This window comes from Sesamum indicum, linkage group LG14 (genome assembly GCF_000512975.1).
Source record: "Sesamum indicum cultivar Zhongzhi No. 13 linkage group LG14, S_indicum_v1.0, whole genome shotgun sequence".
NCBI lineage: Eukaryota > Viridiplantae > Streptophyta > Magnoliopsida > Lamiales > Pedaliaceae > Sesamum > Sesamum indicum.
Genome location: NC_026158.1, coordinates 3,640,098 through 3,659,983, shown reverse-complemented (window position 1 = coordinate 3,659,983; position 19,886 = coordinate 3,640,098). Strand labels below are relative to the sequence as shown.

At 31.1% G+C, this 19,886-nt stretch overlaps 1 protein-coding gene across 1 annotated transcript; it reads left to right on the top strand.

The window, feature by feature from the left end:
• On the top strand, positions 1,205 to 2,966 carry LOC105176894 (serine/threonine-protein kinase WAG1-like). Its single transcript, XM_011099835.2, has one exon. The coding sequence runs from the start codon at positions 1,278 to 1,280 to the stop codon at positions 2,808 to 2,810; it is 1,533 nt and encodes a 510-aa protein (XP_011098137.1). The 5' UTR covers positions 1,205 to 1,277; the 3' UTR covers positions 2,811 to 2,966.

The window sequence follows — 19,886 nt, the reverse complement described above, 5'->3', positions numbered from 1 at the left end:
CCCCAAACCCCCCTCCACTCCTCTCTTCCTTCAACTTTAATGTCTTTTCTATATCACTTAGTCAACCTCACTAAACCTAACTTGTTATCACATGTCCCCTTTTTTAATCGCATCGTTCTATCATATTCTGATGTCACATTATTATATAATTAGTTGAAAAATATAAATTGTAATTTAAAAATATAGTTGTCTATAATATTTGTATGCATGGATGTATAATATCAAAATAAAATAGAAGATTTTCGATTTCTTTTTCTACCATTCTGTCTTTCTATAATGGATTTTTTTTTTTATCACACTCTCATATTAGGTGTTAGCGTCACACCAATGTGTGATTGGTACACGGACATGCGTACTGTACACGTGGTTTTTTACTTTAAAAAAAAAAAAATACAGTACATGTATGTGTATCATATTACGCAAGCGTTTGATGTGGAGATATATTTCCCATCTGGGAAAAGAAAAAAATTCAAACACAGTTCATTGATCGAAAAAAAAAAAAATCACATTAGTTATAATCATTGCACGTTTTTTCTTACCTAATATATTTTACTTATCGAATCAACTATCATAATTATACTTTTATATAATCGCATACTTAAAAAAAAGGGTAAATAACACCTATTCCCTTTGAGGGTTTGCATAACTAGAAATAGTCCCCCGTTATTGGGGAATTGTGAGTATCCCCTTAAATAAAAATATATTTATGTAACACTTAGACAGTGAGGTGGATATTGATGGTTTACACATTGTTGATTTTATTTTTTAAAAAAATTTGAGAAAATATGAAAAAATATTTAAGAGTGTGTGAAATAGATAATTCATAGTGCATATTAGTTTATTTTTTTGTAGAAAATTTTAAAATATATATAAAATTGTAGTCCACACTCTTAAAAGGTATTTCAATCAATTAATCATAAAAATTGAACAAAAATTTTATAAAGACTAACGAGATAGCATTACAATTAGGATGTATTGTAGTTTACTGAATAACGATAATGTTTTTATAATTGTATTAAATCTTACAAAAGTTTACTATAATTTACCGAAAATAAATTTTAATTTTGACTAATCTTATTTTTACCTCACTAGAAAATTTTAGACTGAACTCGGTTTGGTTGAATTTAAACTAATTATTTATCAATTACAATTTATTATGTGATTGATAAGTGCAATGCACTTGTTCCATAATTAATTTAGTTCAGTCAAATTGATTGGGCAAGAATTTTTACAACCTTATTTTTTTTTTATACAAAGCTGCGTCAACCAATCACACTATGATATTAATTATATGGCCCCCACTCCGTCTACTCTCTCTTCTCTGTGTCTATATATATGCAAGTTTGAGAGCGCAAGGCCAACATTTGTGTAGAAATATGGATCACGAAGAGTCCATTTACTCTTTCGCGGACTCAGACTTAGACCTCAGCTTCACCTCCGTCACCACCGACCGCACTCACTCCGCCCGCAGCAGCTTAGCCCGGAGTAGCCTCACACTCAGCTTCAACGAGTCCCGCCTCTCCACCGCCTCCGCCACTCCCTCCACGGCCGTTCCCAACATCCACACCCGCCCCCACTGCCGCCACGACAACCCCAACTGGGCAGCAGTCAATGCTGTCACTACACTGTCCTCCGACGGCGCCCTTCACCTCCGGCATCTCCAGCTCCTCCGCCTCGTCGGTTCCGGAAACCTCGGCCGCGTATTCCTCTGCCGTCTCCGCGACTATGAACACGCCAACTTCGCACTTAAGGTCGTCGACCGTGATTCCTTGAGTTCCAAGAAACTCTCTCATGTCCAGACGGAGGCGCAAATCCTCTCCTCTCTCGACCACCCTTTTCTCCCTACGCTCTATGCCCATTTAGAGGTGTCGCACTACACTTGCCTTCTCATGGATTACTGCTCCAATGGCGATCTCCATTCCTTGCTCAGGAAGCAACCCCACTACCGGCTGTCGGTTCAGGCGGTCAGGTTCTTCGCCGCCGAAGTATTATTAGCTCTAGAGTACTTACATGCGAAGGGGATTGTCTATCGTGATCTGAAACCCGAAAACATATTAATCCGTGAGGACGGTCACATCATGTTATCGGATTTTGATCTGTGTTTTCACTCTGATGTATCTCCGAAACTGGAAAATGGGACCCGGATTAAGGTCGGGTCCGCCCGATACGGTTGCTTCGGGGACCCGCAAGTGGAGGAGCGGGTCACCGAGTTCGTGGCGGAGCCAACGACGGCGTTTTCGAGATCGTGCGTCGGAACACACGAGTACCTCTCGCCAGAGTTGGTCAGCGGCAACGGCCACGGCAACGGGGTCGACTGGTGGGCATTCGGGATCTTGATTTACGAGTTACTGTACGGTACGACACCGTTTAAAGGAGGAAGCAAGGATTCCACCCTGCGCAATATAGCGTCAACCAAAGGGGTGAGGTTCCACGCGGCGGAAGGAGACAGGGAGGAGCCCGGAATGGCGGAGGCCAGGGACTTGATTGAGAAACTGTTGGTGAAGGACCCCAGGAAGAGGCTAGGATGCACCAGGGGTGCGACGGATATTAAACGACACCCGTTCTTTAACGGGATAAAGTGGCCGTTGATCAGGACATACCGGCCGCCGGAGGTTCGTGGGCTCACCGTTAAACGGAGTAAGAGCAGGGCGAACGTGAGTCACGTGATCGGAGTTTCTTCCCCTAGACGGCGGCGCTGCCTGTGGAAGAGATTAAGTCGTTTGATGAGGATTAAGGGGTCTAAGTACAGCTTAAATTCCAATTCCAATTACTACTCGTACGCTAATCACAACGTTAGGAAATGTGTTTGAGGTTTTGGATGATTTTTTTTTTATTTTTTAAGGTTTTGGTGTTTGTTTATATGATATGATCTTGTAAAGTTCGTGTAAATTAGGTCAAAATATACATCAATTTTGGAGAAATTACAATTTTTTGAGAGGGATAAATTGACACGTAAATTATTGAAAAAATACGAGACCCATACAGATACTGATTTGTACTTTGTATATTAATTAATTTTATTTTTCTTCACAATTTTCTTTCATTATATCTATTTTCATGGTGTTAATAAATTGTAAATTAATACGGGTATATATATATATATACACCGTAATTATACTATTTTTATGGTGTGAAAAATTTGTAAATTAAATAAAACTAAAAATTGCGAATTTTGAAAACAAAATCTAAAAGTGAAAAAAGAAGTTAAAGTTGGATATCTTTATAATTTTACTAATAAGCTACATAAGTTAGTAGAGAATTGTTTATAATTTTTTAATTTAAATCAATTTAAGTTAAACAGTTCAAAAACAGAAATTGTAAAACAAAACCACTCTTTTCATCAATAAATTGAGAAGCAATTATTTCAATTTCTTGCAAACACCTCCTAAATGGAATATGAGGTAAAATAATCAATTTTTCCTGTATAGGCCAGCTTAAATTTGTTCAAATTTCAATTCAAAAAATACAAAATGTTCTCAACTTGATTTATCTTACCCTTTTTTCAGATAATAAAAAGGTATTTATACACGTTACTATCCCCAATTATAAAAATTAAAAAGAATGAAATTAATCTATTAGCCCTCTTTTAACTCTGATGACACTGTAGTAATTTGTATGTTTGTATGCAATGTTAGTCATACAAGATCTACTTTTGATCCTACATTTTACGAACTTAGCACATTTTACGGACAAAAAATGCTACAATTGTTTATCTTATGGGACCAAATGTATCTTAATTTTTATCCTACGAGACCAAAGCGCTACAACTTTTTATCCTATGAGATCAAATACGCTAAGCTCCTAAACTATGGGATTTAAAGTGCAACCCTCTCTGTCTTATAGAATCAAAAGTACAATTTTTCTATCTTCCGTATAAAAATAATGTCATATATTTTATTAAAATTTTTTATACACATAATATGTATATATATATATATATATAAAATAAAATAAAAAACACATCCGAATTCGAAACATAAAATACAATCCCACAATCATTACCATAGTTTGGAAAAACATCACATCCTACACATCTTTGTGAGCAACTATGTTAGATTCCGTAATGTCAGTGAAATGTGTGAACATATGGTAACATGTGTGGGATCCTCGTTTTCAGGAAGGGGCGGGGAGAGTGGTCGGAGAAACCCTTGACTTTTTCATTAATTAATTAATTAATTAATAATTAGAGAGATTAATGAGGGGTTGATTACCTACCATAATGGTTTGAGTAGTTTTCAAAGAAAAGGAAGTCTACTTAAGCTGGACAGAAATTGGCATCCACTGCACTTCTCAACACACAGCTCACCTAAACTGGTTTTCAAATTAAAAGATTCCACGAGTTGGTTGCCACATCAATTTTCTGTCGTGCCCCTCATTAACTCTCTCTCTCTCTCTCTCTCTTTAATTTTAGAATAAATTAATTAAGACCAACTTTTCTCAAGTTTGCATAGTCATAATTATTCTCTACGTTCTTTGAAAAATTATAAATACCATATGAAATTAAAAATCGTCTAACAAATACCTCTCTCATCAACTCTCTTTGTTTAATTTCATCAATTACATGAACTTTTTTTTTTCTATTATTTTTTATATGTTGCTTATACTTGCCCACAGGACACATGCTCGTAAGGAGAATATTTCATTTTCATGGATATTGGTGTAGAAGTGTGTGTGTCCGAAGGTGCCTATTTGGAACAAGTGCACAGAATGATGTTGTAGAAAACTCTCTAGTGACAAGAAGCAATTTAACTCAAAAGTTGGATTAGATGATGTAGAATGTTAACTCAATATTAAATTGTGGAGGCATTAATTGAATTAAATTGACACATACGGCCTAATTGGATCACTTAAAACCCATACAAAAATAATAAATTAATTGATTGGATCAATTAAATTGAATCTTAAATAATTTATTAGATAAATTAATTAATAAATTAAAGAATATATTGGACTTAATTGAATTTTATTTAAATTAAGCCCGAGGCCGAATCCCGATCATGTAGGGAATGGCTTATTTGCAATTTTATTGTTGAGGGATCGGAGAGTGGAATAATTTGCAAGAGGTGAAGTTTAACTATCAATCCTAATTGCATAATAACATCCACTCCTATATAAAAGGGGAGCGGCCCGGACACTGTAGCAAGAACACGCCCTTCTCATTGATGAGGTTTAGTTCGGTTGGAGTCCCATAACTATTAAGGTAATGAGTTTGAACCTCACTTTATGGATTTAAATTTCACTTTACATGTGTAATGTTGTATCTATTGAATAGTAGGTATTGTTTTTATTGTAATAATAGGCGTTGATATTATTGATTCCATATTTTATATGCATTTGATACACAATCGGAGTGCATTAAAATATGCATATTTGATATGATTTGCTCCCATAATTTGTGTTTTATGCATGATTCCCTTTTGTTTGTGTAGGCAAATTTTCACAAAAATTTGCACATTGAACATACTAATATGGGCAACCCAACACCAACCGTGTGGATTTTGTATGGACTAAATCGCGAATGGGCATACACTTCCTCTTTGGATATGTCTTGTATCATGAACGGATTTAACTACTTCTTTGATCTAGTGATTCTTCGCCCGTTAAAGCAAGATAACTACTGTTTTTTTCAACATCCACATTTTAAACCCTTGGAATTGATTGATGGTTCTCCACTACACACCCAACATTATCTGAAGGTGCGGGATATTCTATGTTACTTATGTAATTGAAGGAACGTAATAACTCATGTCTTAGTTGCATTTGTGAGTTTCCTATTTATAATAAGTCACAGTGACTTATAACCTATTTCAAGCTCTTTCTTCGACTCTATCAACTTATCAACTGATGATAAGATATATATACAATCCATATCCACCACATTAACTATGATAAGATAAATCTAGTCACATAATTATTTCTAACTGGGATAAACATTCAACAACTTAAATCAATTATATATAATTATTCTGTACGATTTTTTTAGATTTAAAATTTAAAATTCTTGTAACCTACCCCATTCGAACCCAAACATTAATGTGATTACGACTAACTATGAAATCCATCACCATGACAAATTAAAATTATTATCACTTAATACATATATTAATAATAATACTAATTCGGAGTTTATTTTTTTATTTTTAATTTAATTCTTATCCATTATCAATGAATTCGGAGTTATTGAAACCAATTAACAAATAACTCTTTCTCGATAGAATTTTTTAAATAGTATATCATTTATTATACTATTTAAAAAATAATATTAAAATTTAATTTTATCACTTCAAGCCTTCAAACAAACATTATTGCCTATCAAGATACTGAAAAATATACCCAGCATGATAATATATTTATATAACTAATTATTTATTATTTAAAATATATACATAGTCAAAGAATTACACAATAAATAATGTTACGGAGTCTTAAATTTTTTAGATTAGTTCACTTGAATGTAAATGATTGATAAATAATAATATAATTGAATTAATATATATATATATATATATATAATCATGTAAGGAAATATAAAGATCTAAAAGAATGAATATGACAATCAATTATATAAAGATTATAAAAATTATAACAAGGATATTCAATGAAGCAGAAATTAAAGACAATTATGAGTGGAAGAAAACTTACTTGAATTTTCGAGAATTTGTATACAAAGATTTTACAAAAAAATTAGATGTACAAAGATACTAATTATCCAAGACATCTTATTTCTGTTAGAAGAAGTGAATGAAGAGGAAATGATAAAGTACAAGAGAAATAATTTTGGAAGAAGAGATGAAGAACAAGAGAAAGAACTTGAAAGAAGCAAGCAAACGCTAGAGAGTGTGTGTGAGAAAAACTCCAAGAATGAGTTGTAGTTGCTTCTCCAACAAATGCCTCCATTTTTAGAAATGGTTGATCTTCATCATGCACTTGAAAATTATTTGCTGATTGTGGCTGTCCATCACACGTCCATAATGCAGCAAGTTGTCTGCAAAAGCTGAAATGAATTTTTGGATTTTTGATTTTTTTTACATCATGATTACATTATGATTACATCATTTTCAATATTGAATTTGTTACAACAATGAAATTTGTTACAACAATGAAATTTGTTACATCAAACTAAATTTTTATGGAATTAGACTAAAAATACCAAAACAATCATCCTCATTTTCATCTCTGAGATGAATTGGTGATGGTGAATCTTCTTTGTCACTTTGAATTTTTTCAAGAATTTTCTGCATTTCTTCACTGGTTGTTGCTTTGGCAATTCTTGCTGACAAATTATTTTTCATCAATAGAAATTGTTCTTGCTCTGAATTGATTTTTTTGCCAAGAATTGTTGATATTTTGTACATTGTGGGATTTTGCTTGAACCACTCCAAAATTGCTGTTTGTTCAAATATTTCTGTATTCATTTTGTCCCACCATTTTACACAGCATTTCTTCCCCAAGGAAAATATGACTGTATCTTCATCAAATTGGATAGGTTTGAATTGGGGTTCGATTTTCAGAATCCAAGTCAAATTAGGTTGGATATAGAATTTGAGTAAATTGGGGAGATGTTGTTTTGGAAACATATTGACCTTGAGATTTTTTGTGAAGAATTTGAATGCTTCTTGAACCGATTTTGGAAGAATTTGCAGTTCTGGACCAAAATAGTACCACCACTTGACAAACCAGTTCGGAATTTTCGCTGGAAAAATTTTGGTGCCAAAAAAAAATAAAAGGACATGGTATTTTTCTCATTTTGTTTAAGAAGGAAATGTTGAAAGGCTTTGATATAGTCCCAATAAGATATCAAAGGATATTTTTTGTTTGATATATTTTTGAAGTCATAGGGACTTATTCCCCAATCGGATTAAGAAAGAATGAAATTTATGTAAATTTTTCTGTAATCAATTTGTGAGGAGTTGGCTAGGGCTCCTTTTGGGGGAATATTTTGAATAAAAATAGATCATGTTGAGACAAGAATGTCTTCATAGAATTGTTGGGTCTTTTGAGAATTTTCGTAAATCCTGTTATGGTTTCATCAAGAACCATTGTTGCCATTAAAACAGGATTGTCTTAAGTTTGTTCATTTATCCATTCATCTTTAATTACACAATCGAGGTGAAAGTCTGTTTTCTCAAAATATGGGGAGATTGGTGAATTGGATTGAGAATTAGTAGGTCTAGTAGTAGAAGTCCCTGCTATGTCCTTATAAGTTTGAGTGAGTTTGGAAGGGGCAAGAGGAATTGGTTTCCCCAAAGGGGTAAATCTGTTGGTAATTTGGATGGGAGTTTGTGGTAATCATGGTGTTTTTGGGGTTGTTTGGGTAAGATTTTGTGTTTTTGGTTAGAGAGATGGGGGTAAGACCCATAATGGTTTCGGATTCTGTGGAATTTGTGGCTATAAAATTTGAAGATTTTGGGGTCTCAATTGGGTCTTCTCTGACATTAGAGAAGGGTATTCTAATTTGAGAATTTGGGTTGTTGACTTTGCTAAAGGGCTTACCTTTAGCTTTGAATCTTCACCCGATTTTGATATCCCTGCAAGAACTCTCTTGTCAAATAGTCAGAAATGTAATTATGAGCTCCTTTAATATATTCAATATCAAAATCAAATACAGATAATAAAGCTTGCCATCTTGCAAAAATTTGTTTTGAAACTAAATTTTTAACATATTTTGTAAGTACATCTTTTGCAGCTCGACAATCAATTTTTAAGAGAAATTTTTGATTTAACAAATCATCTTGGAATTTAGAAATGCACAATACAATAGATAATATTTCCTTTTTTATTGTAGGATAATTTTTCTGAGCTGTAGTTTTACAAACTCCAGAATAATATCTTACTTTGTTTCTTTATTATTAATAATTTGACTAAAAATACCTCTATATTCGGATGCATCTGTTTGTACAATTTTTGGTGCAGTTGGATGGCATATACTTAGAGAAGGAATTTCTTTAATTTTTATTTTTAATTTTTTCAATAAATCTGTATGAATTCGAGTCCAAGGTGGTGGTGGAGTTTTTAGTCTTTCATATAATGGTTTACATATTTGTCTAAGATTTTGATAAAAATCTGAAACATAATTTAGGCTTCCTAAGAATCTTTGTAGTTGAGTTTTGTCTAAAATTTGGTGTGGAAAATTTTCTCCAAAAGTTAGAGATCTTTGAATTGGGACAATAGTTCCCTGATGAATTTGATGTCCTAAAAATCTAATATTAGTTTGGAAGAGTTTTGTTTTGGGAGCTGATACAACTAAGCCATTATCTTTAATGAGTTTAATTTTTTTTATACAATTTTAAAAAAAATACAATGAACTATACCGATAAGTTTGCGACATTGTTGGAACCCTTTGATTGAAGCCCGAAACCAGATTCACAATTTAGAAAAAAATACAAGTAATTTTTGTGATATTATAAATATATAAATTATTATCTTAGAAAATATCAAATTCCTTCATTAGTATTTGATAAAATCCCATTGCATCATATATAATATTATAATTTTCTTTACATAAAAAAGTTATGAAATTTTAAAAAATATACAAGATCGTCTATAAAATTAGGGAGGGCAAATAGAGCTGTTGACCAGGACCTGCCTGGGGCTTAGCCTGAACTTAACGAGTTCGAGCTAGAAGATGGTTTTTTTATTTAGTGGACCCGATCAAGTTTAGGTCAAACTCAGGTCTTGTCCAACATCTACTTTGAATTATATTTATAAATATATATAATTTATTAAGATTTTTAACTTAAATTTTATATATATATATACAAAAAGATATGCTTTTAGCATAATATTAATTTATTAGATACTTATAAATAATTATTTTTTAAAAATTATATTAATTTATTTGAATAAAGTTTATTAAGTTTTCCAGCTTAGGTAAATTAGGCTAGGTAGTTCTCAAGTCTGGCAAAACACACCCCAGTAAAAACCAATTGTTACATATGACACTAGTGTACATTTTGGGCTAAAATGCATAAAAATTTATTTGTATTATGTTGAAATTGCTAAAAACTCTATATAATTTAGAAATAGCCTAAAACTGTCTGTATTTAATAAAATTCAACAAAAAACACCCATTTCATTAGTAATTAATAGAAGGTGCATTACATGCGCTCTTTGTGCGTGTGGGGGTATTACCTTTTTCTTGGGGGTTTTTTTTTTTACTAAAATGCCTTTTTTTTTTTATTTTTGTTTGGTTTTTATATTTTTTATAATTTAAATAAGATATTAAACTATATCTAATTTATTTAATATTAAATATAAATTATATTATATTTAAATTCAAATAATTTTGTAATTGTTAATTGTTAAATTTAATTTTTATAATTAATTAATTAATTTATTTAATGACAATAATAATAATTATTATTCTTATTAGCTAAAATATATAATTATTATAATTATTTAAAATATTCATAATTAATTAAAATATATTTTAACTAATATAATTATAATTAATTAAAAAGAAGAAGAAAAAACTGAGCATCGCCCCCCTTTTTTGGCCGAAAATTTGTCTCTAAGTTTTCGGCGCCCTCCAGGCGAGTTCCCGACCGCCAGCGATACCATTTGAATCATCTCTTCAAGAGGAATATTTTCTTATCTTCAATTTGAGTTTTCGTTAATTGTAGAGACTAGGCTCAAACCATGACCGTCAACCTTATTTGTCGCCGATTCATCGCCGTCCGGTAGAATCTCGATCGCAGACCACTACTATCAGACTCTTCTCTTGATTGTAGGTCATATTTTAATTTCTGAATTTATAATTAGTGGAATAACAAATTGAAATCAAATTCAAATAAAATTAGGAAAGAGAAGCAGAAGAAAGTGAAGCGATGAATAGAAGTCCAATTGAGTGTACATGGGATCCATTGACCAAAAAGAAGTCCATATTTTGGTGGGATGGGGTTTTACTAACATAGAAAGTAGAGAATGTAAAAAAGTTAGATAGCGCGATCAGATTAAAATTTATTTTTAGAAAAGCGTGTTTCTGTTGCTTCATAACTAGAAATAAAGGCTCTCTCAATCCTGGAAAGAATAGAAAAAGTAGGGCCGGCTCAAACCCAAAAAGATGGATCCAATAGAGAAGGCTCGGTTCAGCCCAAAATTAATGCATTGTGTTCACATACAACGGTAAATTTTTTTGAAATTAATGCATTGTGTTCATACACAACGGTAAATATTTTTGAAATTAATGCATTGTGTTCACACACAATGGTAAAATTTTTTCTTCCCTACAAAATAGGTTGCTCACATTCTATTCTGGTTCTCAATTTCATTTCTCTCTTTCTTTTGTTTTTTTTTTTCCTTTGATTGGTTTTCTTTGCAATTCTCAGTTATGATGTTTTCTCGCGATCGAGAAGTTCTTTTCTGATATTTGATTGTTCATAGTTTTTCAACTTCTCATTTGTATTTGTTTTTGATTCTTTTGGGTGGAATGAATGGGATTAGAAAGTGGTCGTATGATTGATGGAAGATACAGTGATGGAAGAATACTCTCGAAAACTCCATGGAAACACATCAAAAACAAGAAGGTTCGAACTCACAATACCCTTCTTGTTTTTATTATATTTTGTGTGTGCTTGGTACTTCTTTTTTTCAGTTTTTGATTCAATTTTGCAATTTCTTGTTTTTTCTTACTTTATACCTTTTTGGTACTTTCTATTTTAATCGATACTTTCTTTAACTTTTGTATTCTTTTCCCCATATTTTATATTTTAATTGACTGAAATGTTTTTTGTTTTGGTTTATTCTTTCTTCTTGTTAATGTGTTTGCTTTTTACTATTTTTAATCTTCTTTTGTGTTTTCTTGATAGTTCTTGATTTTCACTTTTGTATTTTCCCATATTTTTATATTTTAATTCTGATTTTTTCCATTATGCCTTTTCCTTTCTATGTTTTGACATTCTTTGATTTTTCTGATGTCGTGTTTTTTATGGTTCATTTTTAAATTTTATTTTTAATTTGTTTTCAATTCGATTGCTCATTATTATTTTCTAGTAGTTGATTGTCTTATAGTTATAGTATCTTGTACACGTACTTTTAATAACTATTCAATCCCTTTTTTTTTGGGAGTTGACTCTTCTCATGAAGCATGCTTAATTTATCTAGTAGTCTCTTCTTCTAATCATGAAGACTCTGAAATTGATGTGTACACCGAAACTCATGAGAGTTACATCAAAACTCATGAGAGCAGCCTACTGTATTGTGTGCTTCATGACCCATGTGTTGATTAATCAACAATTTGAGCATGACTAAGGCTTTATCTGAATGTAATTTTGTGTTCTTTGTTAGAATTGTGTAGCAGAGAATCTACAAATTTTTAGTTATAAAATTATATTGACTGCGAGTTCCGAAGTTCAGAAGTGGAGTTTGTCATTGAAATGGCTAGTATGATGAGAATAGGACTCAAACGTCTACAATTATGGGAGCCCTGATCCATTGAAGTTTATTGCACATTGCAAACCATCTTATATTGATGGTTGGGAATAAGCAATAGTTGTGATGGATCTCCTACTGTTAATACTTGTAAGTCATGCTTTTGGATTTGGATTTGTATCTTTTGTTACCTATTTTCATGTTTTGTAGTTGAAAAAACATATCCCGAGAGAAGTTCTTAATCTGCATGACTTTCCAAGTCTAACATCATTCTCTACAAAGAAGGATATTTTGACATGAAAGAAAGGAAAGTGTTGTCTACAGATGACTTTCGAATTAGGTGGTTCTCAGGTTCTATTAAGATGATGGTGCTTCCTTAAGAGCAGTAATTTGAGATCTTATATTACAGCTAAGATTGTAGTTATTTCTAATTTAATGATGGCCACAAATATCTCTTTTTAAGCATTCTTAGTTGTGAAAAATAGAACTAAAATATTCTATTGAAGTATATATGTAGGACCGTAGGTCATTGCTAGAGCTCCAAATAGTGTTTCCTTTTAAGGTCATTGCTGTTGATTATGAGAGGCAAAGGAAAGTGTCAGATGAAAGCCTTGTGCAAATTTGCTAGAAATTATATTCCCAAATCAATTTGTTTAGTCTTGTTCAATTTTTTGGGTAATGTCCTAGCTTTAGTATAAAATTTTAAAGGTGTCCTAGTTTTAGGTGGAATTTCTGCATGAAATCAAATGCACACGTGCATCTTGTTTCAAAGTGATTCCGAAGCTGCTTTGGTGCTTAAACGATGGTTGGAGATCAACAATTGTTATTGGCTGAAAATTACCTGTATCTCTTTCTTTGATTTGATTGGGATTTGGAGGTCATGTTTGATGTAGGACAATGCTAGAGCACCAATTTAAGGTACATGTCCTAGTTTATTTAAACACTAAAAGCAATGGCAAATGATGAAGTTTCGAAGCCATCAGTATTACACTGACTTGAGAGGAAACAGTCTTTTTGTTTGCTTCAGCATCACCATAGTGTGCAAGATGGTTGTGAAGGATCTCCACACTGCTAATATTGTAAGTCATGCTTTTGGATTTAGATTTGTATCTTTTGTTATCTACTTCATGTATTGTTGAAAATTTAATATATAGCTGAAGCAAACTCTTTTGAATGAACTTCTTTATCTGCGTGAATTCCAAGTCCGACATCATTCTCTACAGAAGGGTGATATTTTCACATGAAGAAAAGAAAAGGGTTGTTTACAGGTGACTTTCTAATGAGGTGGATAAGTCCGAAAAATGATAGTGCTTCCTTAGTAGCAGGAATTTGAGATCCTATATTGTCGCTAAGGTTGTGGTTATTTCTTATTTAATGTTTGTCACATCCTCTTTCTATGCATTCTTAGTTGGGATAGTTAGAACTTTCTTTCACTGACATATATAGTTCAATGCTAGAGCACCAATTAGTGTTTTCTTTTAAGGTTAATGTACTAAGTTTACAAACACCAAAAGTGATGGCAAGTTATAAAGTTTCGAAGTTATCAGTACTACATTGACTTGAGAGGAAACGGTCTTTTTGTTTGCCAAAAAGCTTATCATCTCTTATTGCTTCAACATCACAACAGTCTGCAATAGGGTTGTGAAGGATCTCCTACTGTTAATACTGTAAGTCATGCTTGGATTTGTTTCTTTTGTTACCTGTTTTCATGTTTTGTTGCAAATTTAATGTAGTCGTTGTACCCTTATTTTTTTAAGGGTAAATTGTATTGATACTCCCCGAGGTTAGGTGTTACAAAAACTGGGTGTTTGTGTAAGTTTTGTATTTAAATAGGGTATAATTATAAATTTGTAATAAATAGAGGAAGTTTGTATATTTTAACATAACCTCATAGGGTGTCAATGTAATTTACCATTTCTTTTATAGATATACATAAATTCGTGCCATTGGTGATTCACGGACCGAATGATTCTAATAATTTTTGAGATTATAAATTGAATTTAGGCCCATACCCTTAATATCTTATTGGGCCTTGAGAGACTGTTATCAGCCCAAAATCAATGCATTGTGTTCACACATAACGGTATAAGTTTTTGTTCAACACAAATAGGTTGCTCGCTATTCTGGTTCTCAATTCCATCACTCTTTTGTTTTTTCCTTTGATGGGTTTTCTTTTCAATTCTCAATTAAGTTGTTTTTTCTCGGGATCGAGAAAGAAAAATTCTTTTATGATATTTGATTGTTCATAGTTTTTAAACTTCTTACTTGTATTTGTTTTCAATTCTTTTGAGTGGAATGAATGGGATTCGAAAGTGGTCGTAAGATCGATCGAAGATGCAGTGATGGAAGAATACTCTCGAAAACTCCATGGAAACACATCAAAAGAAAAAGAGGCGAATAATGCAGATCAGCGTGTGGTCTTCTTCTTGTCTTGTGTGTTCTTGATACTTCTTTTTTTCAGTTTTTGATTCAATTTTGCAATTTCTTAATTTATACCTTTTGGATACTTAACTTTTTATTATTTATTATTTTATTTTCTGTTTTAATCGATACTTTCCTTGACTTTTGTATTCTTTTCCCCATATTTTATATTTCAATTGACTGAAATGGTTTTTGTTTTGGTTTATTCTTTCTTCTTGTTAAATATGTTTGCTTTTTATTATTTTTAATCTTCTTTTGTGTTTTCTTGATAGTTCTTGATTTTAACTTTTGTATTTTTTCATATTTTTATTTTTTAATTTCTGATTTTTTGCATTGCATTTTTTTTTCTTTGTTTTGACATTCCTTGATTTTTTTTATGTCATTTTTTTATGGTTCATTTTTACATTTTACATTTTATTTTTTGTTTTCAATTCCATTGCTCATAATTATTTTTCTCATTGATTGTCTTATAGAGTATCTTGTACATGTACTTTTAATTAACTTTTTAGTCCCTTTTCTTGGGGCAACACTCTTCTCATGAAGCAATGCTTAATTATGTACTAGTCTCTTCTTCTAATCATGAAGAGTCTGAAATTGATGTGTACATCGAAACTCATGAGAGCAGCCTACTGTATATGTGCTTCATGACCCATGTGTTGATTAATCAACAATTTGAGCATGACTAAGGCTTTATCTGAATGTAATTTTGTGTTCTTTGTTAGAATTGTATAGCAGAGAATCTACAAATTCTTAGTTATAAAATTATACTGACTGCGAGTTCCGAAGTTCAGAAGTGGAGTTTGTCATTGAAATGGCTAGTATGATGAGAATAGGACTCAAAAGATTAATCTTTTTGGTTCTTGATAACATATTAATATATCTTGCTTTTTTTCTTTCTAAATCTTACATTAGTTTCTAGTTGTCTTGAACAAAAACGTCTACAATTATGGGAGCCCTGATCCATTGAAGTTTATTGCACATTGCAAACCATCTTATATTGATGGTTGGGAATAAGCAATGGTTGTGATGGATCTCCTACTGTTAATACTTGTAAGTCATGCTTTTGGATTTGGATTTGTATCTTTTGTTACCTATTTTCATATTTTGTAGTTGAAGAAACATATCCCGAGAGAAGTTCTTAATCTGCATGACTTTCCACGTCTGACATCATTCTCTACAAAGAAGGATATTTTGACATGTAGGAGGAAAAGCGTTGTCTACAGATGACTTTTGAATTAGGTGGTTCTTAGGTTCTATTAAGATGATGGTGCTTCCTAAGACCAGTAATTTGAGATCTTATATTACTTGTAGTTATTTCTTATTTAATGATGGCCACAGATGTCTCTTTTTAAGCATTCTTAATTAGGAAAAATAGAACTAAAATCTTTTGTTGAAGTATGTAGGTCATTGCTAGAGCACCAAATAGTGTTTCCTCTTAAGGTAATTGCTATTTATTATGAGAGGCAAAGGAAAGTGTCAGATGAAAGTCTTATGCAAATGTGCTAGAAATTATACTCCCAAATCCATTTGTTTTGTCTTGTTTAATATATTTTCTCCATGTCCTAGCTTTAGAATTAAATTTTAAATGTGTCCTAGTTTTAGGTGGAATTTCAGCAAGAAATCAAATGCATACGTGCTTCTTGTTTCAAAGTGAATCCGAAGCTGCTTTGGTGCTTAAATGATGGTTGGAGATCAACAATTATTAGTGGCTGAAAATTACAAGTATCTCTTTCTTTGATTTGATTGGGATTAGGAGTCATGTCTGATTGTAGGACAATGCTAGAACATCAATTTAAGGTATATGTCCTAGTTTATTTAAACACTAAAAGCAAGGGCAAATGATAAAGTTTCAAAGCCATCAGTACAACAGTGACTTAGAGGAAATGGTCTTTTAGTTTGCTTCAGCATCACCATAATGTGCAAGATGGTTGTGAAGGATCGCCTCACTGCTAATATTGTAAGTCATGCTTTTGGACTTAAATTTGTATCTTTTGTTATCTATTTCCATGTATTGTTGAAAATTTAATATATAGTTAAAGCAAACTATTCCGAATGAACTTCTTTATCTGCGTGAATTTCAAGTCTGGCATCATTTTTCTACAAAGGATGGTATTTTGACATGAAGGAAAGAAAAGGGTTGTTTACTGATGACTTTCTAATGAGGTGGATAAGTCAGAAACATCATGGTGCTTCCTTAGTAGCAGTAATTTGAGATCCTATATTGGAGCTAAGGTTGTGGTTATTTCTTTTTTAATGTTTGCCACATCCTCTTTCTGAGCATATTCTTAGTTGGGAGAATTAGAACTTTCTTTCACTGATATATATATGTAGTTCAATGATGGGGCAGCAATTTAAGGTTAATGTACTAAGTTTTTGTTTGCCAAAAGCTTATCATCTCTTATTGCTTCAAGGTGTTTTACCAGGTTTATCATCTCTTGAAGTGAATCCCGAGTTGTCTTAGCACCATCAAAGTTTCTTTTTCTATTTTTCCTCCCATAACAGAGGGGGAAATACTTTTTCCATATTCTTGGTGTTATGAGTTTCTTTTGTGGCCTTTTTTGTCTTTCTCCAGAGCTAAGTCTTCACCATTTGATACTTTTTCTCTCGGTTTGCTTTATGTTTTTTGCTTAATACTATTCTTCTATCCTTATTATTATTTAAAAAATATTGTATAGGGGTGTAAATGAATCAAGCTCGATTTTTTTTTGGTGAGCTTGAGCTCGAGAGCTAAATTTATTATTATTGTTATTAGAGTGAATCATGAGAATCATCGAAGTTTTACATAAATTTATAAGTAATAAAATAAATAGATTGCATAATACATACTATAAATATACCAAAATATATACTATGATATTTTAATTTATTGTTTTCAATATAAACTACTAATCAGTATCCATACCAAAATTGTAGAAAAGTATCCATTATCTGGAATAATGCAATTGAAATACATAAAAATATTTTATGTTGAGATTAATGTTCACAATCTGCGATAAATTTATATATTTATAAATATTTAGTATCACATTGAATCTTACATTATTAAACAACATGAGTTAATTGGGCTATCAAAACTCAAATCAAATTGTTAGATATCAAATTCACAGAAAAATACATTTGGTTAACTTTTTGGATATCGGATGCTAAGATATCGTATTCTGAATAAGAGTACTTATTCAATACAGTGTATCGTTGAATCAGGCCATATGATTTTATCATATCGTCTGATATGATCTAATACAGTCTTATATTTAAATTTGGTATGAATCGGGTACTTGAATTTTAAGATACCGTAATTGTTGATTAAACTTTTTGATCCCATTATATATAAAAATATAATTAAAATTATATAACCATCATCATCATTATTATTATTACCATTATTTTTAGATTAATTAATAGGAAATACTAAATTTCAACATAAATTTATAAGTGATAAAATGATTGCATAATGCATAGTATGCATGTCGATATAAATATAAAACTCAGAAATAGATAAAAAGAAAATCATAAGTGAATTACTTGTCAATTTAAATATAACATAAAGTTTATATTTACTATATAAAGTTTATATGTGTCATATTAAATAAATATTTTATAAAAATTATTTTAATTTACTAAGTTGTTGATTAAATTTGTTTTTGTATAAGGATTAAATGCATTTGTACCATAATTTATTAGTATTCAAAATAAAATGTATGATATTGATTAATAATTATAATATAAGGTTAATTTTGAGTATAAAATTGATAAGTATTTAATATGAAATTAAATATATAAAAATTTTAAAAATAAAATATATAAAAAATAAAAAAAATAGAAAAAAGCTCGTGAGTTGATAAACAAAGGGAATTGAGCTCAACTCGAGCTGACTTCGAGCTTGAATCGAGCTCAAAATTGAGCTTCGTGATCCAACTTGAATCGTCAACCACCCCCAAATCTTATCTATAGGGAGGAAAAAGAAAAGAAGAAGAAAAGATTCATACAGAAGCCGAAAGCATATCGTTAGATCAAGATTCATGTTCAGATCCATTAAGAAAATATAAACTGGGCCTAAGTTCTGTTTTTACACATCAAGACCCTAGGTTACTGTACCAATTTTGGAACTAAAAGATGCTTTTTTTTTTTTTTTGTTTTAATTCAATTAGATTATTATCAATTAATTTATTTAAATTTGTGTGAACAAATCTGAAAACCTTAAAATGATTTATCATTAATTCTGTACAATTTTTAATCAATAATATTATTATTAAATAATTAGTTATACAAATATATTAATTATTCTAGGTATTATTTATTACATATTTTGTTATAAATTTCAAATGAGAAGGAGTTATTTGTGAATTGTGTCTCAATCAATCGTGAATTTATTGATAAATTATTAGTAGAAATGAAAAGAAAAAATAGGAAATTTAAGACGACATTGGTAAATCTAACACATTGTAAATGACATAATATATTATTGCTAATTCAAATCAACTTATTACTTTTATAATCATTTATTTTAAAATCCAAATTTAAATATGGGCTTATTGCAATTTTGATTCTTCAATTTTAGAGTTGGCAATTTTGGTCCTATAATTTTTAAATATTCGTGATTTTGATCTTTCAGCCCATTTTATGACCATTTTTTGTCCTTCTAGCTCAAAATTAACCATAGGAGATTACATGCTCCAAGTTAGGCCCAACATTCTTCCGAAATAAATTAAAGCTTCATAAATTTGTACATTTTTTCGACCGTCTTGTTCCTAGGTATTTCAAGTCCTCGATTGTACAAACTTCCTCCAACCACATTACCGCTCTTTCAGTAACAAACAACACAATTAAAGAAATATATAAAATTGCAACAACCTTATTTCATTTCCTATCTTAGGGCGTAGAAGACACTTCGATATAGGGATTTAATATGAATTTTGAACAAACAAGTTGAACAGAAGCCTTATTTTTATTGAAAAAATATATAAAATATTACATCGATATTATATCCTCCGTTGGAGGAGACAACTATTTAACCCCTCATATAATTTATTGGGGAAACCCCCATAAACCAAGAAATTTGAAAATACATAGATTCAGAACTCGAAATATTATGCTTT

Bases quoted from the DNA above. Each gene is read 5' to 3' on its own strand.
- LOC105176894 (XM_011099835.2), top strand. From the start codon at position 1,278: ATGATATTAATTATATGGCCCCCACTCCGTCTACTCTCTCTTCTCTGT.